Below are 19,620 nucleotides of genomic sequence, written 5' to 3'. Positions count from 1 at the left end.
AAGTGCCTTGTGCTTATAGTACCATCAGCCAACAGAGACCTGTCCAGAATAAAAGTGAAAGTCAGTGCCCCTCACCTGCCCCTTCTCCCCCTCTCCAAGTTCGTCCACTCAACCTTGCTCTCAGAAATCACAGCATTTTGGGGAACTCTATTTCATATCCATATTTTAATATTCTCATGTCATGTCCATGGGCTCCATGGCAGTCCCTCTCCGTGTCTTCCCAGCCCACTCCCATACGTCCACCGCATCTCTTCCCATTTACATGGATAACTTTCTCTTCTTCTGTGGAATTGGACAAGTGTGTGCCTGGGTCCTGCCACCCCAAGTCTTGGGTGTCTCTCCAATTCTCTCTGCAAATTCTCTCTGCCTCCTTCTTCGTGGCTGGGGAACATTTCCAGGAAGTCCAAAACCCAACACATACAAAATGGTGCTGTCAGGCACCCAGGCTATTTGGTTTTTTTCCTATTACAAGCATTCCCCCAAGGGCATTCTTGCCCATGTTCCCAGAGGGTATCTCCTGGGACAGGGCTCCTGGGTTCAAGAGAGCATATTTGGGGTTTACTGATGGCTACTTAGTTCTGCCTTCCCCCTCCCACGTCACCTCTTTCCTCTACGGGACCCCAATCCACATTACTCCAGGGCCGGGTCTCTCTTTCCTGTCCTTCATTCTGTGCCTACAGGGCTGTGCAACACTCTCTAAGCCTCAGCGCGAGTCTGCAGGGATCCTGGGGCGCAGGATAAGAGCATGGGGGTGCAAGCTTGATGTGGACAGTGGACTCACCCCTGTGCCTTCCTGGCCTCAGGGGGCTGGAGACGCAGATACAGACTCTGGAGACGAAGCAGCAGGAGGAGCTGGCGGGCATCCAGAGCCAGAAGGAGCAGCTGCAGAGCCTGCTGAGCCGCCAGGACGGCGCCCTCGCCGGCCTCCAGCGCACCCTGCACGACTTCGGCAGCAACTCCAGCCTCCTGCAGCAACGGCACCACGAACTGCAGCAGAAGGTGGCGCAGTTGGTGAGACTGGCCCAGCGCCCCAGTGAGCCAGCAGGTGCACCCCAGCGGGGGAGAGAGGGTGGAGAGGATGGGAGGGAGACCCTGTCCGCTCTCCTGATTCTCTGGGGCCTGGGATCCATGAGGCACAAAGTGGCCTGGGCCCACTGTCGGCGTGCATGTGGCCCTGGGGGCGAGGCTGCCCAAACTAACCCCACCTGTGGGCTCCTGGTAGCCCAGCCCGAGGTACAGAGCCTGGGCTGACACCTGGGCCGCTGATCCACCACTAACCCAGCCTCCTGGCTGTCTGCTCACCGTCTAGGAAGGAGGTTGTGTTGAGCACCTCACCTCGGCACCCTTTGCCCGAACACCCTGTCCTGCCACCCCACCAGCACTAGAGAAGGCCCCTAGGGAGCTGCTTCTGCCCCTGTCTAGAGAGAGAAATAGTGAGCATGAAAAAGGGGTTTAGTCACCGGGTGTTAGAGCAGAAGGCTGGATGGTGATAGGGTCCAAGAACCAGGCACCTTCTGCACAGCTTTGTCCTGGGAGAAGAGAGTAGAGTTTTCTGCTGCTTCCAGGCACCAAGGAGTTTAGTTCAGAAGGTTACAAGGACAGGGGCACAGACAGAATAGACCTAACCTGTGCACGATATAAACACGGCATTCGTTCACATGGACTTTCATATGCTCAGTAGTGGACACCCAAGAGAAGAAATGGTGGTAGGAAGGGCCCTGGCTTGGCAGTCAGAAGGGTCAGAGTTCAAGTCCTGGCCCCATCACTTGTGCGTGCTGGGACTTTGCACAGTCATTTAACTTCTCAGTGCCTCAATCTTCCTCACCTATAAAATGGGAATAATCATCTCCCAGAGTTCTTACGTAGAGCATCAGATGAGTCCATGCATAAGAAGGGGCTCGGCTCGGTGCCTGGGGCCCAAAGGGAGTGAAACTGGTACCAGTTACTAGAGATGGGATTCCAGAGACTCAGAGGGGGCCCAGGCCAGGGTCAAATTCTGCTGCATACCAATACCACCCCACCCTATTCTTATACCCCCCAAAAACATTGTTCATGGACCCACACTGCCCCTGACTGTACTTGAGAACTAAAAAACATGGCAATATGTGATGGGGATTTCACTTTTATTGTCACTGTTATTGCTATTGCTGCTGTTGCTAACTAAGAAAAACAAGTGGACAGAACCTTGGAAAGGTGACTGGAAATCTCGGGCTAGTTCCCAGCTCCGTCCTTGGCCCACCCTGCTCACCTCTAGGCCAGCTCCTTCCCTTGCTTGCCTGGTCTCCCATCCCCAGGCTCCATGGGGCAACCGGGGGTATTGACAGGCAGGGCATGGGAGACCCCTACCCAAGAACATTCAGGCACAGGCTGAATGGATTCAGGGAGCCTTAGTAACCTCATTTGTGATACGAGAATAACATTCTCCTTCAGACACGTGTCCAGACCCAGGATCTGGGACCATGGTTCCGGTATAAAGTCACACAGGAAGTCCTGCCCCCTGTAGCCCGCTGGTTTCTTGCTGGTGTTGAGACCTCTCCACCTGGACCTTTAACCCTGGTTTGGGTACCTACCCAGAGACACTGGATTCTGGTAGAATCACATCCTGAAACACTGACTGGATTTTACTCATTGACACGGAGGGTATTTTAAATACTTGTGGTTTATTTGTCAACAGTCTCTTTTCCCAGGTCAGGCCTGGAGGACCCCAGGGTATTAGTAGGTTTTGGTTAACATAATGCTCTCTCAATCTCATGCAATCCAGAGGGAAGAAACATGGCCCTTTAAGGGTAGCGATCGGCTCCCAGAGAAGGCAGAATGAGGGGCCCATCCTCAAGGCTGCAGGGAGAGCCAAGGCCTTCCCCCATGCTGACCTCCAGCCCCCATGCCACATCTGACCAGAGTGCTCTTCCTCAGCACAGACAATCTGGGCTCCTCAGCCTGGCGCTAAAGGCTGCACTGGCCCTGCTGAAATCTCGGCCTCCTGTCTCTCCTCTTTCTTCCTCATCTTCTCTGTGCCAGCCTCGTCCTACCCTCTTCATTTTACCAAACAGCCAACCATCTCTCTGGCCTCAAATCTGCTCCATGGTGTGAGCCATTTCCTCTCCCTGGCCTCTGCCTCAGTTTCTCTTCCCACACCCTGTACCCTGCACAGGCCAGAACCATTCCCACCTCAGGGCCTTTGCATATGCTGTTCCCTCTGCCTGGAACTCTCTCCCCTTCTCCACCCGGCAGCTCCTGCTCATTGTCCCAGTCTCAGCTCACTGTCACCTCCTCTAGGAAGCTTCCAAGGTCTGCCTCATCTCCCTGTCTCCAGCATCTCCCAGCCCAGAACCTGCCACAGAGCAGGCAGGCCCACCTGGTCCCTTCCCTCTCTCCTTGCTCCCCTCCAAGTGACTTTTGTTTTGTCCCATTGCAGACCCTGTGAGGGAAGCTACGCAGGTGTTCCAGGACTGTGCAGAAATCCAGCGCTCTGGGGTCAATGCCAATGGTGTCTACTCCATCCACCCGACCAATATGAGGGAGCCCAAGGAGGTCAGGAGGCTTGCTGGGAACTGAGGCTATTAGAGGGTGCTGAGCCAAGGGCTTCCCAGACAGAGCCCCACCATCAGCATCAAGCTGAGATACCAGAGATGGTGGGGGTGGTCCCCACCTGGTCAGGAGTCAGATTGGGAGTTCACCGGAAGTCCCTAAAGTTGGAAGTGTGTCCCTCACCGGGGTCTTCTCAGAGATGCTTGTTACCAAATGGCAGGAAATAGTTCTATGTTGGCTAAGGTGATCCTAGCTCATGCTACAAACAGATCCTGAAACCCCAGGGGCTTCACACAAAGAAGCTTCTTTCTCATGTACCTGGAGTCCAGGTGAAGCTGGGTACTGGGGCTCTGCCCCACGTGGGAAATCAGAACCAAGCTGATAGAGGCACTACGGGCTTCCACAAGTGCCTCCCACAGTTGCCCTGAGCTTCAAGGTCCAGTCATCAGATGGGGCGGGGCCAGGGAAGGGTGCAGGTGTCAGGAGGGATGTTGGGGACCAGGCCAGAGGGGGAGAGCGTGGGGAGCAGCCACCCAGCATTCCTGCCTCTAACTTTCTCTTCCATTTCCTGCCATCCCTTTTGAATGTATTGAGGTGATGGTATGGTTCTCATACACCCATTAAACTCTCCTTTTAACGAAGAGAGCTCGAGTCTAGCGCTTTTTGCTAGCAACGATTTCTTGCTAGAATTTCACAACATTATTTTGTTTTATTACATTTTATTTTTGCAAGTATCTGAATAAAGACAGGTGTGACTAGTTTTCCACTAATGGAACTAAAAAGATTCCCTTTGAAAATACACTTAACCTAAGTATTTATTTACATTGAATAAGAAAACATACTGTGTGAAATTAAGCAGATTCAGCTAGGGTGGAATTCAGGCCAGTGTAGACAGCTGGGAGTTGGAAACACTGAGAGAGATGAGCTGACCTGGGGGCCAGAGATATGGGCTCAGACCTCAGCTTCACTTTTGGTTCCTTGCCTTGAGCAATATCTTCCCCTCTCTGGGCCTCAGTTTCCCTTCCTACCCCCTCCGCCACCCTCATAACAGATGCCACTGTCTTCTCTCCTCCCCCACAGGCCTTTCCCATCTCAGAGCCCTGCATCCTGGCTTTCTCCACTGGAAATGGCCTTTTCACTCATTTCAGGCTGGCAGGCATGCCATCATTCAATGCCCTGTTCCAATGTCACCTCTTCTAGGAAGCCTTCTAGGGTTGCCCAGGGTCTCCTTCTTGGGGCCTCTCCTTGTAACTGCTCAAATGTTCATAATCAATACCCTGTGTGTCCTGCCCTAGCCTCCTCCAGACTAAGCCAGCCCTGAGGTTAATTTATCTATGATTCGTCAGTCATTCATGTAGTACAAGGCCAGGCACCACTTTTGCACTTATTGAACGTGGAGCATGTGTGTATTGAGCTGGCTGGAAAACTCCTTTGTGGACAAAGGTGAGGCTGAAATGTTCAATTGTGATAGGTGGCAAGCTCCTTGAGAGAAAGAACCTTATCCACATTGACATCCCCAGGGCCTTGGACAGAGCCTGGCAAATAGCAGGTGCTCAGAAAACACTTGTCCACTAAACAATGGCCATAGTAGCACATCCTGAGTCTACACTGCACTAAGTACTCCCCACCTGCCAACATTGAACCCTTACAGCAACCCTGCCATAGTGGCTACTTCTGTCCACCCTGGATCTGCTCTAAACACATTGCTCATCTCACTTAACTCTCACAACAACCCCAGTTTGCAGATGAGCAACTGAGGCACGAAGAGGTTATGATGTGAGCCCCCACTGTAGACATGAGGAGAGGAAGCCATCACTTACCCACTACTCTAGAAAGATGATGATGATGGGTGGGGGGTCTGAGTCAGATCTTTCCGTTGCTTTATGGGAGTCTGCCAGCCAAGTCCCATGTGGGCCAGCCCAGACCTGGCTTCTGGCTGCTTCCAAGGGCTTCCAGCTGTCCCGCTCCAACCCCTCCAGGTGTTCTGTGACATGGAAACCAACGGAGGCGGGTGGACTCTTATCCAGCACCGTTTTGATGGCAGCGTGATTTTCGAGCGGAACTGGAAGAACTACAGAGAGGTAACATCACTGCCCTGGGATGGGCCAATCAGCCTGGAGTGGGGGCTGGGGTGTTGGGGGGTTGCTTTGCCCTCCCTCCTTCCCAGAAAACAATCAGCTCACCAAGCCAACCACCTGCAGACACATTCGCCCAGTGCACATTTATCTTCCAAGTCCCCCTACCTGAGCTTGAATGCTCTTTTTGAAAGTTCTGACCTATGTTCTAAGAATGAAAGTTTAACCTTACTTTTGTTTTAATTTTTAGGAAAGATAATACATATACATTGATATTTTCAAAACTTTAAAAGTACAAAGAAAAACAAATATCTCTACCCACCCCTGACTGCATTGCTTTAATGAATTTTCTGTCTTTTCACATATCTGTAGCCATATCTGTAGGAGAGATTCTTCAACATGGAATTGCAGGTTCAAAGACCACATGTATTTTCTAAGATTAAAAAGAGTCCAATTGTCTTCCAATTTTTTAAAGTTAAATTTTGAGTAAAGGATTTTTTGTCAAGCTGTCTTGAGTTCCTAAAGTTTTCTCTCTCTCTCTCCTTCTTTTTCTTTCTTTCTTTCTTTCTTTCTTTCTTTCTTTCTTTCTTTCTTTCTTTCTTTCTTTCTTTCTTTTTTTACTTTATTTTATTATAAAGATAGAGGGTACAAGTCAGGATTAGGTATATAAGTAACCTACGTGCAGGTTAAGTGTGGGCCTCCAACTGGTCCTCCCTTCCCCTGGCTTAGGGCCAGGTACCCAACTCTTAAAGTTTTCAAAAGCAAAAGAAATAGAAAAAGATACCCACAAGGCCATATAGCAATATTATTATTTGTGCCTGCTTGCTGTTCATTTGCTAAACCCTTAAGAAGAAATACCAAATTAAGTATTCCTGAGCGGCTGGTGTTTTAAACCATCTTTAAGATGGAAAAGAGGCAGAGGGAGTTCAAAGGCAGAAGACACAAGAGTCCCTAGACGAACCGCCCGGCTTATCAGCGGTGTGCGCTGACTAAAATGGGGAGCTGCATGGGTGTGCCCTGTCCTTGGTGCTGAATCGTCCTTGCCAAGGGCTTTGCGATAAGACATTCCCATGCTTAGCTGCATGTGTGTGGGGCTGAAATTTCGCAGTGGTTGCCCTGTCACTTAACAGATTTGCTCTGTCATTTATGTGCCTGATTAAAACCTTTAATTTTTATTGAGGTTCAGCACACAGGCAGCTTAGTGCACAATCTCAAGCATAAAGTCCCTGGATTTTTACATGTGTATTGACCCATGTGACCCCCAATTTGGCTAGATGTGCATCACTTCCTGCACCCCAAAAGCCCTCTTTGTGCCCCATCTCAGTCAATACTCTCTCTAAAGTGGTCACTCGTCCGACGTGAATCACCACAGATGAGTTTTGCCCGTTCTTGAACTTCAGAGAAATGTGGTTTCTATTATTTTCAACAGGCTTTACATTTACAAAAGCCTTTGTCTTTTTCCTCTGGGAGGTTGGTCCTCCCCACCCCCAGGGCCCATCCAAGCTATATTCATGACCTTGACCATCAAGCACTGTGGTTTTGGCTAAGTGTCCCGTGCCAGCCCCGCCCAGCTCCTCAGCTGGGGCGTAACCTCCTCCTCGGTGTGGAGCTCATCCCTCCCTGCCTTCCCACAGGGCTTCGGCGACGCCCACGGGGAGCACTGGCTGGGTAATGAGGTGGTGCACCAGCTCACCAGCAGGGTGGCCTACACTCTGCGTGTGGAGATGCAGGACTGGGAAGGCCAGGAGTACTACAGCCAGTACGAGGGCTTCCAGCTGGGCAGCGAGGAGCAGCTATACAGGTGGGCTCGGGGCTGGGTTGGCGGGCGGGCTGGGGTCCCCGGGCCAGTGGCTGTGGAGTCTACAGCAAGGGTCAACCCTAGGGCGTCTCCTGCTCCTGCCATCTGTCCCCCATTTGGGTGCGCGTCATGGGATCTGGAGGCAACTGGTTAGCACTCAGCACATCTCAGTCGCTGGGCGGAGTGGAGAGAATGTGGCTGGTGCCACCATCCGGGAGTGGGAAGGGGCTTCCAAGTTCAGTCACCCAAGTCAGTTGTTTTGCAGAGACCCAAAGCAGGAAGGTGATTCACCTGTCCTAGGCCCTGCTATTGGGTGGCAAGTCCCTGGGCTGGGTGCTGGGAGAGCTGGGCTCATTCTGGCTCTGTGCCAGCTGGCGCTGGGGTCTTGGGCAGGCCACAGTTGGGCTCCTCCGGCCTCTTTCTCTTCAGTAGCAGGATGGGCTTCAACTCAAGGTTACTAGAAAGTGACTGAGGTTTCCCACCCCTTCCTCAGCCTGGCGCTTGTTGCATTTAGGAAAAGGAGAGTTCCTTTATTGAATGCCTACTATGTTCCAGACACATTTCTCACTTTAATCCTCCTGTAACACTGTATGAACTGTAGTAATATGGAAACTGAGGCACTGAGCTTAAGTATTCTGCCCAAAGTTACAAGTTGAGTGAGTATGGATTTGAACTCAGGTCTTCCTACTGCACTCACAGTGACCCCACAACACACATGATGTTGCCTCTCTGAGAAACTCAAGGACCCTGGAGATAAGCATCTATGGACTTGGATAGTACTGGCACCACAGACTCACACTCGCGGGGCTGCAAAGACCTCCCAAAACATCTGGCTCATCAGAGGTGTCAGAATTCCCCCACAGCTACCGTTGTCATTCCATTGTGCTTGAATGCCTCTATTCATGGGGAGGTCACCTCCTCCCAAGGAATCTCTGAATGACACTCTGTACCCCTGAGCTTTATGCCAGTTCCACTTCTGCAGACTTAGTGATGCAGCCCATGCCTCTCCTCTTTGCAAATGTCCCAGCTTGCTCCAGCTGGGTGGCTCTGGCATCCCTCCTCATAGGACCCACTCCAACCTGATAATGTCCCTCTTGAAAGTGCAAGACCCGGAGTAAAAAAAAATCTCCTGGGTCTGGGCTAGGAGAGTTGAGCTGGACACCCCCCTACTCACAGCTGACCGGTAAGTAGCCACAACACCCTGTGGAGTCGTATTTAAACCACTGGCCACCAAAGCAAAGGGCTAAGTCCTGACTCCACCTCCTTCTCTCTGAGTGACCCTGAGCAAGTCCCTCTACCTTCTCATCTGTAAAAGGGGTGCCCTAGACATACCGATCCCAGTTAGAGTGCTGTGAGACCCAAATAAGATACTGTACGTAAGGTGTTAACATGGTGTCTGGTGCACAGTAAACATTCAGCAGTCACTGCCCCAAGGTGCCCTTCCCACCTTGGCTAGGCAGCCCCATGGGAGCAGGAGCCAGGCCTTTCTTGTTCCCTGCCAGTCCTACCCCCAAGTCTTGGTACAGGGTAAGTGCACAAGAGGAAGCTGGGGGGCTGCTCAAGTCTCCCCTTCACTCATAGCAGCCAAGCCTCCTCTCTCTAACCTGGTTCCTGGATCGAGGATCTGCCATTTTTCTGGAGGAGAAATCTCAGGGGAACACACATTTCATTGTACTGAAGAGCATGGCACTGGAGCCAGATAGCCAGGATATGGATCCCAACTCCATGACAGTGGCTTCATGGCCTTATATGAGTTCTTTTACTGCTCTGTGCCTCAGTTTCCCCATATGCAAAATATAGACTCTGTGTATGACACAACAGGATAGTCTGTGGTGAAGCACCCGGCGAATGGTAAGTGTCACATCAAAGTGGGAGGTACACAAACAATATATTCAGAAACAGAATGCGTTTCTGCGGTGATATCTTTATCCATGATATTATGTCCATCTTTCGGACACACTCGTGTATGTTGGATGTGGAAGGCTTGCTGTGCCCTCGTGTGTCAACTGAACACCTCCCCCTGGCCTCTGGCCTCTTATCTGCACCATGGAGAGCACCCTGCGAACAGCTCCAGAGCTAAGAGGGCCCATGTTTACCTGACCTCTGCAGAGCCCTAAAAAATAGTAACAGTATCTTGAACACAGTCCTTGGGCCATGCACATGCTGCGCTGGTCATTTTGGGAAGAATCAGACCTAGATACCTCAAAGTGGAGGTATCTAGAGGTGGGCATGTCCACAGACAACCCCGCACCCTCAGGGAGACAGGAGCTACCTAAAGGGAAAGCTCAGGGGACGTAGAGATGCTTGTGCAATCACAGAGGATTCCCTGAAGGAAGTGATGCCTATAATGAATGGGTATTATTGAGACAAAGAAAGGATAGGAAGGACACCCCAGGCAGCAGGGATTTGCTTTTAAAATGGTAGAGAATTGACATCCAGCTGGGTCACCCATACCCCAAAAGGGATCGAGACTCTTTCACAGGCTGCTAGGATTATAAGAGTGTCCTCTCACTCAGGAAAAGATTGAGGTCAGAGATCCTGGAAAACACAGCGGGGCAGGCGGAGGGGGTCGTCTTGAAACTGCCAGAGGAGGGCCATGGGAGAGTGGCAAACTGATACTGGCACCTCTGTCCCCACCCTATGGGGTCAATTGGTTGGTGAGGTAGAGGACGCCCTACAGGAAAGCCCAGAGGCAGGAACTCATGGACGGTCAGGGCGTCAGGGTGGGAGGACACCCTGGTCTGTCTGATGCAGCAGTGGGGACCTTCCAGAGCCCAGCTGGCAGGCATGCGTTTGCTGAGGACGTGGTACCAGGCACATGCCTCCCAAAGGTGCATTACAGGATGACCCATGCAGGACCTGCAGAGACACAGGGACACACACAAGCACAAGCACCCAAACAGGCACAGGCACGTCCGGACACATGTACAAACAGGCCTCATGGAAGCCCTCACAGGCAGGGAGGGACACATGCAGACCCCGGCGGAGACCCATTCCAGAGCACATGCTCAGACCCACCACAGGAGCTCCGCACAGCCTCGAAACCAACGCACACATTCACATGCAGACACAGATAGCAGTCAGTGCTCACAACCACAGACACAGAGACCTGTGTGCGTGTCCACAGATGTATGGAACTTGGGGTCTCGGGAGAACCATGTTTGCCTGGGTCTCCCCAGGCCTGAGCCATGATCATGCTTCACATGGGGCAAGTGGGGGTCCTTCTTCATAACCTAAGGTCCCCAGAGGTCAAAGATCCTAACCTGCCTCCCAGAGAGGAGAGGCAAAGAGGCAGCCCCTGATATGAGGACTTGGTGACAGCAGAGGGACCAATATTGCAGGGGTGGTGGACTGCCTTTGGCCAGCCTGAGCCCTGATCCTGGCCTTGAGGTGACACCACTGAGCCCTCAAGTGGAGGCCTCAGTGGCCATAGGAGAAGCCAGGTTCACACAAGCGCCCATTCCAGGGAGTCCCGGCCAGGCAGGCCTCTGATGAGGGTTGCAATCCCGGTCATGTGAGCCCAGGGTGACATGGTCAGGAACACAGGGCTTCGTGGCTGGTTACTGCCACCTGAACCCTCCGGGCCATGCCCCTGCCTCACTGCAGATAGAGCCCACAGGCGAGAGGTGTGGGAACTGAGCCAGCCACATGTCTGGACCCCACATTCCCTCTGGGTGCCAATGGGTGTGTCTCCCAGGTCCTGCCCTAAGGGAACCAGGGCTTCCTTGAACTTCCTTGGCCACTCCGCCCAGCAGAATCTTCTTTTTATTTTTATATATTTTTAATTTTTTATTTATTTATTTATTTTGAGACAGATTCTCACCCTGTCACCCACGCTGGAGTGCAGTGGTATGATCCCGGCTCACTGCAGTCTCCAGCCCCTGGACTCAAGTGGTTCTCCTGTCTCAGCCTCTCAAGTAGCTGGGACTATGGGCATGTGCCACCACGTCCAGCTAATTTTTTTTATTTTTTTGTAGAGACAAGGTCTGGTTATGTTATCCAGGCTGGTCTCAAACTCTTGGGTTTAAGCAATCCTTCGGCCTTGGCCTCTCAAAGTACTGGGATTTCAGGTGTGAGTCACCAAGCCTGGCCTAAGGGCCTTCTTAATTTCTCCCAAACTGGTTCCCCACCTCAGCTGCCAGAGCAGCCCCTCTTTGGCCCCACTGCAAGCACCCACCTTCTCCCAGCCAGGCCCGGGTATGCCAAGGGCCGAGTGCCCAGCCCTCCATGTGTGGCATGCTCACTCTGTGCAGCACTGCCCCAGACCTCAGTTCTTCATCACCAGGCAGTCTTGGACATGCCCACCAGGCCACAGAACCTGGCAAAGAGACAGAAACCCTCCCCCAGCTGGCAGCAGTCACAGATCTGGGGCACTCTGGGGCCCAGGTCCATGGGGACTGATGTGGTCAGGGAAGGCTTCTTGGAAGAGACAGGCAGGTATGAGAAGGCATGATGGGGCTGGGTTGCAGCTTCATCAGCTAGGGAGCACAGAGCTTGTCGACTCAAGTCCTGCCATGCTGGAGGGTGACCGGCCCTGATCCTCACTCATTCTGCGACCCTGGGCAGGTTTCTTTGGCTCTTAGGGTCTCTGTGTCCTCACACATGAAATGGGAACAATGGATGTTGTGAAGATTAAGAGAATGAGTTAACCCACACAAGGTGCTTTGAATGATGCCTGGCACATAGTAGGTGCTCCAGAAAACAGCCACTGTCCTCGCTGTTAGCATAATCGTGGTCATTCTCCCTCCAAGGTGTAGGGTCAGTGACAGGAGGTTGTGACATGCAGCAGCACCAGTGGCTGCTTTGCTCCTGGGAGGCAGCAGAGAGGGGGGCAGTCCAGAAGGGGAAACAGCCCTCCCCCTACCCAGGCCAGGACTCCCCCTCCCAGGACAACCGGAGGGGAAGCCCCGCCTGGGACAAAGTTCCAGGGAAGCCCTTCAGCAACACAGCCCCAACCTGACTCTGGCCCTTCTGCCACCGCCACCTCCGGGCGGCCTCCAGGCTTTCTTTCAGCAAGCTCGGTAACTCGACAGCAGGCCAGGGCGGCCTGCCCCTGGAGGGCACCAACTTCAGCACCCGCGACGCTGACAATGACAACTGCCACTGCAAGTGCGCCCAGATGCTGACTGGAGGTGGGTGCAGGGAGGCTCAGAGCTCACCTGAATGGACATCTCCATTCCTCCCCAGGGCATTGTGCACCCAAGTGTTGGTGCAGGTCAGGGCCTTACCCACCCATGGGCTCACCTGGCTGCGCTATCTGTACCTTCCTCCTGGGTCCTTAAGGTCTCACCGTCTCCTAAAGCCGGCACTTCCAGCTTCCTCAGACCAGCCTGGAGGGATACTGAGGGGGGGGTCCCAGGGGGACAGGCCCCATCTGTCCCACCCCGGGCCATGCAGGACCAGGGTTGGGGTCCAGGGGGAGGCAGAGGGGTCACTCCCTGCCACCTCTGCTCAGGCAGTGTCAGGAAGGGGGACAGAGGTCAGAGAGTGGAGATGGGAGTGAGTGAGAGGCAGAGACACTGTGGGAAGGACAGACAGGAGTGACCGCCTGAGACACAGAGACAGGGACAGCTGGAGACTGAGACACCAAAGCTGACAGAGGGGCAGAGCAGTGACATCCGGAGGAAGAGACACACAGCCAGGAGAGGGCCACAGTGTGTGAGGGAGGGGCACAGAGTGGGACAGAGCCCAGAGACCGACGACAGGGAGACACAGAGCCCGTCGGAGGCGCACAGAGACAGACACAAGCACAGAGACCACCAGAGAGAGAAAAAGACCCACTCGGTGTATGAGAGACTCGGAGAGAGTGACAGAGACCACTAGGAAGCAATGGGGAGAGTGATGAGAGCGGACGAGGGCTGGAGAGACAAGAGGACAGCCAGGATGAAGACAGGGACATGGGGCATGAGGGCCAGCTAGGAGGGTGGAGGGTGGAGGGTTGAGGGTGGAGGGCATGAGGGGAGACCAGAGCTCACTGCTGCCCTCCAGGGACCTAGCTGAGCAGACAATCTCTTGCCCCAAACCCACCCATGCCCACACCCACTCCAGCCCATCTCCAGCCAGCTGGCTTCCTGGAGGAGGCAACGGCTCTGGATAGTCTTTGTTCCCTCGGAGTGCAAGGGTGGCTCCCCCCACTGGCTGGGCACCCCCTCCACACAGCTTCTCTTCTCCTCTCCCGCCAGGATGGTGGTTTGACGCCTGCGGCCCCTCAAACCTCAATGGCCTCTACTACGAGGCGCCCCACCACACCAACAGGATCAACGGCATCCGCTGGCCTCTCTTCAGGCCCTCCTACTCGCTGCGCACTTCACGCATGATGATACGCCCCGAGGGCAACTAGCTGCCGCCCCGCCCCGGCTGGACCCTGCAGGAACAGCCCAGACTCGGCACCCAGGACGGCCGGACACCCACGCAGGATGCCGCTTCCGACCCCAGAAGTCTTCAAGAGTCACCCGCCTTCCTGCTTCCCTCAGCGTGTGAGGCGGTGGGTTTCAGGACCCCCGTCTCCGAGTACCCCTCGCCCCTCTTCCCTCCTGCCTCTTGAAGGGGAAGCCTGCCAGCTTGAAGGTCCCAAGACCCTGAGTGAAGTGAAATGGACCAGACTTGACCCCTCAGGGGAACACATGACAGGGGGGGTGGATTGCAGCTGGGGAGGTGTTTGCAGGAGGTTACTCAATGGAGGCCAGGTTCCCTCTCCTGTTCTAAGCTCCTGTCTCAAGCTTGCCCGGCCATGAGAAGTCCTTGGACTCTTTTCAAGGCTGAAGGGGCTGCTGACCATTATTTCCCCTCCACTCTCCACCACCCCTAGGCCCCAGAATTTGGAGCTCAGAGGCTTCAGGAGATATAAAGGGATTCCTTCACCCCGGCAAGTCCTAGAGGATGTTCCACAGAGAATAACGAGGACTCCTTTCTAAAAGTACCTAATCAAGAGAAGGAAGTTAAATCAAAGTGAATAGGCAATCTTAGCTGCAGGACTCATCAGAGCCTTTAGTATGGTCACCTGCCTTGTGACTGCCCATGAAGAGTGAGCCACTTTCTCCAAATTTCTTTATGTGAAAATAAACCCTGCTTGTCCCAGAGCATCTCTTGGATGAGGATGACTGTGGGAAAACCTGGTCCTTACCTGTCAAGAAGAAGAACTCCGGGCCCCATCCCCCACCCCCAGCTTCACTCACCCTTTTTGGCTACATGGGCTGTATTGACAGCCTCAGACAGCCTCTGAAACAACTGGAAGGTACCTTTGCGGTAAGACAGGCACCATTTTGGAATAAAGGTCGGGAAAGAAGTTCTTGTCTTTGCTGTGGGTTAATGCCCTCTGAGGCTCCTCCTGGCCCCAGGAGGCCCGACCTCTGGCCGTGTGGCTGCCCTCGGGACTCCCCGTGACACCAGCTCCCACAGGCTCAAGTCCAGGCACTATTTAGCAGGATACCAGTCTCAGGGCTAGGCTCCTCCTGCCTTCGAACCCTAACCTCTTCCTTCCTGCCGCCTCTGGCAGTGGTGCCACCTCCAGGGGGCTGCAGAGGGAAGACCCAGTCTCTGCCTGTGGGGGACCAGAGCCCTTCATGAGCTCCTCTCAGAGGCTGGGGTCAAAAAGGGGCCACAGTCATCTGCCACCTGCTCCATTACCCTCTCAGCCTGCCATCGGCCAACACCCAGGCCCAGCCAGGACCTCACTATCCTGCAGCCAGGATGCACCTCTGTCTCCAGCAGGTTTTCTTCAGGCTAAGACAGGCCAGTAGGGCCTGACACCTTCATTTCCCCACCTCACCACCCCGCTGTGCCCCTGCCTGAGTCCGTCTCTCGGCGGATCCCTGAGCAAACCCATCACAAGCCTGACTGGGAGCTTCTTTCTGGGAAACAGCACTTTTCCCTCTCTGGACCCAAAGGACCTGCCTGGTGGCATTGTAGGCAGGATGGGGAAGGTACTCAGGACAGACTGCCACCCAGAAACTCAAATTGCCATGTGCAGGATCTGCCTGGCAGAGCTGCATTCGGTGTCTACTGTGAGCAGTGGATGGGCAGGCAGGGATGTGGAGTTGGACGGATCTGCCCTGCCCTGACACATTAGGCAATGGCTCAGCCTCTCAAGGCCCCGACTGTCTTGTCAGCTGTCAAAGCCTCAATTGCCTTGTCTGTAAAATGGGGCCATATTCCCTCCTCGCTGGGCTGTGGCAAGGAGGGAGTGAGACCATGTGTGTCAGCTTGACAGAGCCTGGCATGCAGCAGGTACCTAGTAAGGGTCAGCCCCTGAAGATGTGAATGGGCCAGGGAGGAAATGGCATTTCCCGTTTGCATCCACAGTATTTATTTTCATCTTGTAAAGTTTACAGTCTGGCTGCACGCTGGCGAGGAGGGGAGGGCAGGTGTTGCTCTCCCTCCCCATCTCTGATGCCTGCTCGCTTCCCTCCATCTCTGTGCTCTCCCTCAGTCTCTCTGCCCCCAGGCCCTGGCCCCAGGCTCCAGCTCATCCCCCCGGGTCACCTCTGACTACCAAGGACACTGCCTTGTGTTGTGCAGGGCACTTCAAACCTGGTTCTCAGTCCTGGCTCTGTCCCTGGACCAGAGCCCCTGGCTTCCTTTGGGCCTCAGTTTCCCCTTGGTGCAACAAGGACCAAGTCCCTGCCAACCTCTCAAAGCCCTCCCAACAGTGATGCTGACTCACACTGGCTGCAGCAGGACCAGCCAGAGGACTCTGGGCAGCACATGGTCCTGTGGGGGGCAAGGTTGATGGCCTTGAGTGTCCTGGGGGCCACAGCTCATGGGAACTCCTAGGGTCCTGTGCAAAATCCTTGCTACCTCTCCCTGCATCAGACTAGTTTTCTCCCCATTTTAGTGATGAAGAAACTGGGACTCAGAGAGAGAATGAGCCTCATGGGGGCATCCCCGCCCATCACCATCTCCAGCACATGTGCATCTCCAGAGACACCTTGGCATCTACCACAGAAACGTTGGCCTGGGATCCCTGCCACCTACATCAGGAGCCAAAGGAACTTTCTGGAAAGGCCTCCAAGACCAGTATTTCCCACTGGCGCCTGAAGTTCCTGAGGAGCCTGACAGGTAGAACACATTGTTCTGAGATCTCGATCTCTCCATGTCCCAGCAAAGGCAGTGTCCACACTGGGAAGGGTTCACAATGCACACAGTGTTGTTCAGAGACAACACCCTGGACGAGATAGAAAGCGGCCTTCACAGGGGGTCGGGGATGGCCGGCATGGGATGTTTGTCTCAGGGGCTGGGGGACTTGGCCCCTTCCTCTGAGTTTTCCTTCCTCTCAGTCTGTGTGGGTGGGTCTTCAGCTCTGCCATTTAAAGACGCTTCAGAAGGCTAACCCCATTGCCTTGGCAACACCAGCATCAGCATCTTCTGATGGAACAGCCTTTCGGAGAGGGCTGCTCAGGCAGTGTCCAGCATAAACCTGTTACTTTCCCGTGTTAAATTAATGTGGGCTTCTCGTGTGTCCTGGGATCCCCGGAGCCTCCCACTCCTCATCTGCACAGTGGGGAACCTGGGATCCGGCTCGTGGGACGCCCATGACGGTTCAGCGTAATGGAGGTTAGCCTGGCATAGCCACTCCTGTGGTCATTCCTCCACGTGCTCATGCAATCACATCACACATATGTCTTGAGAACCTGGGCCAGACCCGGCTGGGCAAGGGCGATGGGACAAAGAGCAAAACAGACGTGCCCCCTCCTGCACCCACAGAGCTGAACAGGCTGGAGGGAGGGGCCAGCAAAAGCCAATTTTAAAAACAGTTTAAAGGGGCAAGTCAGCCAGTGAATTAACATATTGCAAGTGAGGCTAGTAGGCAGAGGGAGAAGCAAGAGAATCACATACCCTGGGGAGACCCTGGGAGGTAACATAACTGAGGACCAATCAGGTGAGACAGAGGCATCAGGTGAGGGATGTGGGAAGAGCAGGCCCACTGGCAGAAACAGGTGCAAAGGCCCCGAGGCAGTCACATGTGTAGCTGTTTCAGGAACCACATGGAAGCCAGTGTGGTTGGAGGCCAGGGAGCAGAAGGGAACATGGTGGGGGAATGTGCCTTCCAAGTCCCTCCATGGGAGACCAACCCCTCCACCGATGCCCACCAAGGGCTGGATCCAGCAGTTTCCCAACCTGTAAGTGCAGGAGAGAGACAGCCGATCACCTTCTGAAGGTCATCCAGACCCTACTATCTTAGGAGTCTGGGCCCAGATCCTCTTGTGTCCACTGCCCTGAGCTGGGTGCCACTGGGGGAGTCAGAGGGAGAAAGAGAAAAGAAGGCCTCACCCTCGGGCTGAACGAGGAGTCAGGAGTGTCTTCCACGAGGCCTGAGCCAGCAGGACTTGGGTGGACACAGCCTGTGTGCCTCCTCCCTACTAACTCCACAGACACCACCTCACAGAATCCCACAAGGTGGTTTATCAACCCTTCCCCATTTTACAGATGTGGAGACTGAGGCCCAGAGAAGTACAGTGCCTTGCCTGTGGTCACAGGCTGAGCAGCTGCAGCAGGCCCCAGAATCCCGTGGGCTCGGTCACTCTCGTGTAAATCTGGAACCGAGCAGTCCAAGGCTGGTGGGTACTTCCTCCATCTGCAACCTCTCTGGGCCCAGGGTAGCTGCAGCCAAAGGTGCCCTTTTCCGATTGCAGAAATGGAAACAGGGCACCCGGCCTGCCCCCACCCCTCCACTGTGGCACCTACCGTCTCACTGCAGCCTGGTCTTTTGCCTGGTAGACCCCAGCAGCCTCCTGATGTGAACACATCTTCGGGTTTACTACCTCCTGGCCTGCAATCACGTCACTTCCTCTCCCTCTGCCTGGACCTTCAGTGGCTCCACAGTACGCTGAGAATAAAGGTCTCACACTCAGCCCGCAATCCAGGCTCTTTCTTGCCTAGCTCAAGCCTTCTCCAGCTCTGCCTCTGTTCTGGTCCTTCATATGGGGCTCAGAGACTGCAGGCCTGAAGCATTCCTTCTGAAGAAAGGCACCAGATGACCATCTGCTGTCCTAGAAGAGCTGCCCATGGCCACTCGACCATTCTGTCCCTCTGGCACCAAACACAAGGTCCAGGGTGCAGTGGCTGCTCTGCAGCCTTCTGGTTCTGCAGAGAGCAGGTCCAAGTCCCACTTTTGTCCCCTCCAGTTATAACAGCAGAACCCCTTGAATCCCTGCAAGGGATCAGCAGACGTGAGGCGCCAGGACAGGGCCTGTGCATGGGGAGTTCTTGGAGATGTGGTCTCTGATCAGTTTTCTATGCCAAGCTCTTCACAGAGAACTTCCCTTGGAAAACCCACAGACGCCCCACCATGACACTGTCGGACAGGTGAGGACATGGAGGTTCAGGAAAGCAAAGTCACTTGGCCAAAGCCACAAAGCAAAGCGTCAAGGGGGTGGCTTTGGACCCCAGTCACCTGCTCCAGAGCATGTTTTATCTTGATCACGTGTTTTCTCATGGCCAAGGTTAAGAAAATAATTAACAGCATAAGCATTTGCTAAGCTCAAGCCGAACACCTGGGGGCGAATTGGAGGCTGCGGGCAGGGGACCCATCCTTCACCAGGCTTCGGACTTCCTGCTCCTCTTGCCCTGGCATGGGGACGCAGGGACACAGGATCAGCCACCCAGCTCTTTTCTGAGTGAGAATGAACTTTCTTGTCAACCTCCTTGACCTCCCCACTGTGCCTGGGGCAGGTGAGGGGCAGGGGTGGGCCATGATGGCTGATTCCAGTCTGGGCGGCAGGAGAGGGAAGCCTGGAAGCCCCCTGGCTGACTGAGGCCCCTTCCCTCACTTCCCTCAGTTTCACCTCACCCTTCACATCCCTGTGTCCAGGAGGAGTATCAGGACAACAGTGCCCAAGCTGGACTGTGTCCACAAACCACAGAGGACTGGATCAGCCCCTTCTCTCTGGGACTCACCTTCCTCATATGTAAGATGAGAGTGAGCAGCCCAGGCCTGCTTGCTTCACAGGGCTGCAGTGAGACTCAAATAAGATGATCCCTTCCCTCAACAAGTATTTATTGAGCTCCTACTATGTGCCAGGGACTGTGGGACCTGATGAGAGCACAGCCAAGATGGCAGACTATCATTTTCTCTAAGGTCTGGCGGTGGGGAGAGGTGAGAGGAGACAGAAACTCCATAGAAATTAGGATTGCCAGAGCCCGCGAGTTCAAGACCCGCCTGGGCAGCAAGACCTCATCTCTACAATAAATCAAAAAAATCAGCCGGGCGTGGTAGCGCAT

At 54.1% G+C, this 19,620-nt stretch overlaps 1 protein-coding gene across 1 annotated transcript in view; it reads left to right on the top strand.

Moving 5' to 3' along the window:
- ANGPT4 (angiopoietin 4) overlaps window positions 1-14,845 on the top strand; it is a 36,399-nt gene extending 21,554 nt beyond the window's left edge. Inside the window, exons 4-11 of the mRNA XM_021709705.1 lie at window positions 804-1,033; window positions 3,416-3,531; window positions 5,508-5,609; window positions 7,238-7,404; window positions 12,403-12,533; window positions 13,584-13,733; window positions 14,480-14,635; window positions 14,739-14,845. Coding sequence (XP_021565380.1) covers window positions 804-1,033; window positions 3,416-3,531; window positions 5,508-5,609; window positions 7,238-7,404; window positions 12,403-12,533; window positions 13,584-13,733; window positions 14,480-14,635; window positions 14,739-14,845 — 1,159 coding nt within the window. The remainder of the gene's footprint in view (window positions 1-803; window positions 1,034-3,415; window positions 3,532-5,507; window positions 5,610-7,237; window positions 7,405-12,402; window positions 12,534-13,583; window positions 13,734-14,479; window positions 14,636-14,738) is intronic.
- The last annotated feature ends 4,775 nt before the right edge of the window (window positions 14,846-19,620 follow it).

This window comes from Carlito syrichta, unplaced genomic scaffold (genome assembly GCF_000164805.1).
Source record: "Carlito syrichta isolate Samal-C Ts95f unplaced genomic scaffold, Tarsius_syrichta-2.0.1 Scaffold274096, whole genome shotgun sequence".
Lineage (NCBI taxonomy): Eukaryota > Metazoa > Chordata > Mammalia > Primates > Tarsiidae > Carlito > Carlito syrichta.
The sequence above is the reverse complement of the archived record's forward strand: the minus strand, read 5'-3'. Positions and strand labels throughout refer to the sequence as shown.